At 49.1% G+C, this 6,566-nt stretch overlaps 1 protein-coding gene across 6 annotated transcripts in view; it reads left to right on the top strand.

Annotated features, from left to right (window-relative positions):
• The window catches only part of LOC109292186 (opioid-binding protein/cell adhesion molecule homolog), an 805,011-nt gene that overhangs the window by 771,868 nt on the left and 26,577 nt on the right, over positions 1-6,566 (top strand). For all 6 annotated transcript variants that reach the window (XM_019509519.1, XM_019509543.1, XM_019509549.1 and 3 more), the window contains one exon: positions 2,923-3,057. In XM_019509519.1, coding sequence (XP_019365064.1) covers positions 2,923-3,057 — 135 coding nt within the window. The remainder of the gene's footprint in view (positions 1-2,922; positions 3,058-6,566) is intronic.

Below are 6,566 nucleotides of genomic sequence, written 5' to 3'. Positions count from 1 at the left end.
TGTCACCATTACAGCGGAATCCGTCCTCCTTTCTGTAATGTGTGGAGAGGTGCCTGCATAAATCCTTATATGCCCAGCAGAATAGGTTTCTGTCTTTATAGCACTTTACCATGGTTTTCAGTGTCGCCCTCCAAGAGCCCCTGGCGGGCAAAAGGACAATGTCATTATCGTAGATCCTGGTTTTTCTCTGTTTAAAGATCGCAAATTCTCTGCTTAAAACCCCCCAAAATCCATGATTAAAATGAAACACTGCTATATAGATATCATTTTATAATTTATATAATTTTAAAGCAATTTGGAGGCCTACTAGTACCTCAATCACTATAGTAAAATAAATTCTGAATACCTATCCATTTTGGCATTTGATTTTGGGTTCTTTATCATGGAAAATTAGAGCTTCCCCTGGCCGCGTTGCTCACCAGGACCTGGGTCCAGCTGCAGCTGTCCCTCACTGCTGCTTTGTGATGCTGAGGAGCCATGATATGCCACTGCCCTGCCCATGCCATTGCCCCTCACTCCTGACCCACAACTGGCCAGAGGGGGCCCCCAGTTGCCAGGGCTATGGGGCCAGGGACTCAGGTCTGCAGCCCACTGCCCCCCACAGCAGAGCCTGAGCCCCAGCTGCCACCCCCACAGAGCACAGAGCTTGGCTCCCCCTCCCCCAAGGGGGGCACAGCCGGAGTGGAGCACATCGCGGGGGAATGGGTGTGGGCTGCCCGCTGCGGGCTTGGGCTCCCTGGCCTGCTGCCCTCTCCCTGGGGCCTCTGCAGCCCAGCAGGCAGGACACAGCGCAGCAGGGCTGGGCAGGGAAGCTTGACGCCACTGCTGTGAGTCCCATGCCACCATGGCGAGATGCCCCCTGCCCACCCGGCAGCAGCAGGGGTGGTGGTGCAGAGTTGTGCCCCTTGCTGCTGCCGTGTAAGCAAAGCCTTTCTGAATGCCAGGCTGTAAGGAGACACTGTGCCCTCAGGATCAGTAAAACTATCTCTCGTCTTCCTGGTTTACTTTTTAAGTTAGACTAAGCTGTGTGTGCTGTGTTTTACTGGGCTGTATCTTAGCTTAGGTGAAGATTTTTGGTAGTTCCCTGTTGTATGCTTTACAAATGGCTGTGTTCAATACCTTGTTTCAGAGAAAGGACTTTTTCCCCATCCCCTGTGTGCTGGTGCCTGGCCATACCCCCTCCACTCTAGCAGGGAGGTGAGCACCTTGGAGGGCATCTCTCTTCCCTCCCCTTTGGCAGTGGCTGGCAGGCATGCTCTAGCACCCCCGGCTTCTGGCTTGAGCCACTGCAGGCACATGCCTGCATTTCCTGGTTTAACAGAGCATGTCTGTCCAGCTATTAATCAGTTTAAGCTGCAAACCTGCAAAGAATGAATCAATTCAGGCTTGGTCTTTTTGAATGTCTGTCCCCAGCTTTAAACTGTTTGTGTGGTTCCCCTTGGCAGGTTGAGAGGAGATACAGTTGCTTTTTGCAATGCCTCTTGAGGTAGATATGATTTCTGATCATTAGAGGAATGAAGTTCTGAAATGGTCTTCTCACCAATGCATGGGGGGGCAAGGGCCCCGAATGGCTTCAAGCTGGACCTTGACAAGTTTATGGAGGGCACGGTATGGGTAGGAGAGTGGTGTTTTTGGAATTATAATCAGAGCATGTAATGGGAGTGTTCACCAGTGGGGAAAGGGGGTCGAAAGGAAACTTCACTGCTGTTTGAGTTGCCTGCATGTGTGGGAGGGAGGCGTATGGTGTTTCTCAACTCCTTTGTGGTGCTAGAGGCTGAATACCTCCACAGCTTGGCTTCGGAGGGGCAGGTCTGCAATATGCCGGTGTTCTTGAAGTGAGCTTATATTATTGGGGGTGGGGGAGTGTTGTGTGTGTGTACATGCATGTGTGCGCTGGGTATTTCCAGTAGCTCTTTCTGAATTACATTTTTTGATCCTTGTATATATTTTTCTGATTCTTAAATGTTTCACCTGCTTGCAATACTTGTTCTGCCATGTCATATTCTATTAATCCCATGCTTCAGGGACTCACTTGTAGGGGGAGCTGAAAGATTTCTTTTTCCCCCCATAAATGAGGGTTTTCTTTCACCTTCCCTTGAAGCATTAAGCATTGGTCACAGTTAGGGATGGGAGGCTAGCCAGGATCTGCTAGTGCTGGGAAACCACCCAGGCAGGTGGGTTTAGTTAATGTTCTCACCAGATTTGGATTTACAGTGGAATTTTCCCTCTGATATCGTTGGCCAAGACTATGGGATTTTTTGCCTTCTTCTGCACCGCCTGCATGGTCTTCTTCCTATGGTCATCTGAGCACGAATCATCCTAACAAATTCCTTGCCCTTACAGGGTCAGGAAGCACTGGCTGTGCCCATCTCCTCTTTGCCTGGGCCATGGTGTTAAAATTTAGGGTCCCGCATGGCTCATGTGTGAAGCTGTATCTTGGGGATCTTTAGGACGGTTGGTTGCCTGCCAATGGGCAGCCAAAATGTGACTGCAAATACATTTCACACTCTCTGGACTACTCAGGTGTCTCCAGGCATAACTACGGGAACCTGCAAGGGTTGTTCTACTTTGTGGTGACCTCTCCAGGGCTCCCTGTGGTGTGTACAACAGCCCAGGATGACTGTAGCATAAAGCCCAACAGGCTCCTCTACCTGCTCCAGACGTGGTTACAGCAGCCCCTGTGCTGCCTCCATACTGGGGTATTGTTTCCTGGCCCCTTGCCCAGCTTCTATCTTTCATCCCCCATCCATTCTTGTGCCTGAGGTTTCTCACTTAGGTAGTGGTCCTTTAAAAATACAGCACCAGTCTAAGTGGGTCCCCAGAGGACCCTTGGTTCAGAGCATCTGGTTCTGGTCCCACTAACAAGAGGGTGTAGAGACCATGGGTTCATGCGTTGCTCTTTCTCTGTGCTTCTCCTTTCAGGCCGGGGCTTTGTGAGTGAAGATGAGTACCTGGAGATCACGGGGATAACCAGGGATCAGTCCGGGGAGTACGAGTGCAGCGCTGTCAACGACGTGGCAGCTCCAGACATCCGGAAAGTAAAGGTCACCGTGAACTGTAAGTACAGCAAAGCTCACTGAGACCTTCTCTGTGAGTGTCCTGCTCCACACCCGATGAGGGATTGCTACACTGGGCAGGCTCATCCAGGCTTCACTCACCTGTAATCTCGGGGCTAGGTGCAATTTGTAGTGTGTTCATTATACTTTCACCCTGGCCCGGGCAGGAAGCCTGCCTCTCTGTTGTCCTCCAGTTGTGTCAGGACATTTGGGGGTCTGATATTCTACTGCTCAGGAGAAGGAGCTATTCTTGCAAAACCAATTCCTGAAGGGTCCTGTAAGCACATTGACAGGAAAGAGATGACAGCAATTTTATAGCTAGGGAATTGTCACACCTGTTAAGAACCCTTTTTCCCCCAAAAAAGCAAGTTGCTGTCCTGGAAAGTTTTCAAAACTTAGGAGGAGGAGGGAGTTTGGGTTGGGGTTAGGCTTATCCAGCCTCTGAAATTTGCGCTTGTACAGGAAATGCACACCACTTCCAGTGCTGTGGAGGCCAGATTTATGCCAGATAGTTGACAAAGATTTGCCAGGGCGACTGCAGATGACTCATTTCTGTGTCTGCTGCATCCTCCGTGCTGTGCGAGAAGTGATTATTGTGACAGGCAGCTGAAGCCAGGCCATTCCAGGCAGAAACAGCCACCTATGAACTCCCATTGCGAAGTTATTAAAAAAGACGGCTGGCTTACAGGGTGGTTCGTTAGTCATTTAACCAGCAATGGTAAAAACGGTCCAGAATTTGAAATAAGATTAATTTAGACTATTCTGTACACATTTTTGTAGTCAGGAAGCTAATCAAAATATTGAAGTTAGGATAACAGGAAACATCTTAACCACTTACTGGTTCATGAGACTGACACTGGAACTCAACTTCCCTGTCCGACATGTCCCACTCGGAGGTACATAGAGACTAAAGCAACCTGCGAGCCTCAGGTTTTCCAGGCCAGTCCCTGCACCCAATTTGGAAAGTTGGTTTCAATCTTAATAAGCCAGTCTCATACAGACAGCATAGCCTGGTAGTGCTGAGCATTGTGCATCCTGCTACAGCACAGTGCTTATGAAGTTCCAGCGAGGGCCTAGGGAACAGCATGTCCCATCATTATCCACAACCATCCGAACATGTAGAGCATATTAGAGGCTTGACCTGTGTCTTGGAAGGTGCAGTGGTGACATAAGCCCCATTTCAATTTACTGTGTCAAGCACAGACTGGAGAAATCCAGGATTTTCAGTACCATCCATCCCAGAGCTCCTCTGTTGTCAGGCCCATGTCAGGCGGTGCTGGTCAGGCCATGGTTGGAGTACTGCGTCCAGTTCTTCAAGAGGGATGTGGCTAGCATTGAGAGGGTCCAGAGGAGGGCCACTTGCATGGTCAGGCGGCAGCAGGGCAGACCTGTGAAGATAGATTAAAGGGCCTGAATCTATTCAGCCTCCACAAGAGAAGACTGAGAGGGGATCTGGTGGCCATCTATAAACTCACCAGGGGGGACCAGTGGAGAATAGGTGAGGCTCTGTTCCCTGGGATAACAAGGGATAATGGCCACAAATTGATTGAGAGCAGGGTCAGGCTTGATATCAGGAGGCATTACTTTACAGTGAGGGCTGCCAGGCTCTGGAATGGGCTCCCAAGGTGTTCTCGCCTACCTTGGGGGTCTTCAAGAGGAAGTTGGATAGATATCTGGCTGGGGAATTATGATCCCAGCACTTGTTTCTGCCCAGGGCAGAGGGTCAGACTTGATGATCTGTTCAGGTCCCTTCCGACCCTAGAAACTATGAAACAGTTTGGGGTCTCTTGCTTTTTATATAACTTTCATCATCATTGCCAAGAAGTGTGAAGATGGCACAGATTTCTGAGTTATACATACTGGGTGTATCTACACGTGCAATTAATAAGACACAATAAACTCCAGCGCATATCATGCCAGAGTCTGTTGCAACTGGCAGTGGGGCTGGGGGATCAGCCTGCCAACCCAGAGCTGCTCTGGCCCAGCTCAGCGTGCTATGAAGGGCCTGGCTGGGGCACAAGGCAAGCCGGCAGGCAGCCTCCACACTGAAGCACCCTTGTGCCCCAGTCAGTCATGTCAGCATCTACACATAGCTGCACACTAGATAAAACTGCCGTAGGATAGTACTTGCGTTTACAAATACTAACCTATGGCCCCTTTTATTAGTTTACTAGCCTAAAAGGCCCACACGTGTAGACTCTACAGGAAAGCTAATTAGGCAATTCTGCAGTCAACATCTTGTGTAGATGCACGCACTGAGGACAAGTTAAAGCTGAAGAGAGATCTCTGTGACTTGGCCGAATGGCCACACTCCATCAAAATGCATTTATGTATATGCTGCCAGTGGCAGGGTCCTTCATTTAATGGTTAATTGATGCCGCGGAACATCTTTTTTTTTGCTGCATGTGAGTCCTTGGCTATATGACATGTCTGCTTGCAGACATATGGAAGCAATTTTGCTCCAGGCAAGGGATAGCAGAGACGTTGCTGGTGTCCACACATCAGAAAGGGTGTGCAAAGGTGGGAGCTAACATTGTTAGCTAAGAGAAAGTTGAGCAGGTAATGCCAGCTTGTAAGAAAGTGTCCATATATTACCAAACTGTGGTGTGTTGCTTCAAGACTAAGCTGCAGTGCTGCAAGCTCAATGTGACCTGTTTTAGAGCCAACCTTTATCAGCACAGTCATACAGAATTAGCTCATCCCCATGCGCTTCTTTTGAAAAGGGAAGTAGCTGAAAATACCACAATACCAGTCACGCCAGTAGTTTTTACTGGTAACCGTCTTGCACACTTGAAAGTAGCAGCATGAAAGGGCTGAAAACTCACACAATCCAGATGATTCAGTATAGAGGAGAAAGACCCTGACCAGACAATTCTCGGCAAAGTCAATTAAGCTAAAGGCCATGCCAAGTTTAGCCAGGCGCTAGACATAATTAACAAAGCATTACAAAGCTGAGCTAAGTATTTAACACAGTACTGCAAAATGTGTCTCTGAGTAAGTGTGCAAGCTAGGAGAGAGACCTGAACATTGCCGTGTACCAACAAGGGAGGCAAGCGAGCCTTGTGACGTGAACCACGGCACCTCAAAGAGCTTAGTGCAAGGGAAGTGGAGAGGTGACTCAGCCACTGTGCAGGGGTCCTTCCATGGAGAAGAGCATGGAGGGCTTTCTCACTTGCTAACAGAAGCGAAGCAGGCACCAACAGCCTCAAGTTAGACAAATTCAAGCTTGAAATAAAACAACTGCTTAACGGGGAGGCTGAGCAAACACTGGAACTGATTGCCAGGGAGGTGGTGATGGACTCACTGCTGCTTGGAGTCTTTAAAACAAGATTTGTTATCATTCTGAAGTGATAAATTAATCCAGCTGGTGGTCACGACAGGTCCTACAATCTGTGCTGCCCGTTCATCCCCTTCCCTTCAGGGGCTGTGGGGAGTACAGGATTACCCTGAGCAGATTTTGAACACTTGTCTTGTTTGCATTAAGAGTAGCAGAGGGTTGCCAGCGGGCAC

The sequence above is a fragment of the Gavialis gangeticus genome, unplaced genomic scaffold, assembly GCF_001723915.1.
Source record: "Gavialis gangeticus isolate Ggan-Ray unplaced genomic scaffold, GavGan_comp1, whole genome shotgun sequence".
NCBI lineage: Eukaryota > Metazoa > Chordata > Crocodylia > Gavialidae > Gavialis > Gavialis gangeticus.
Note: the sequence above shows the minus strand (reverse complement) of the source record. Positions and strands in the feature narration are given on the sequence as shown.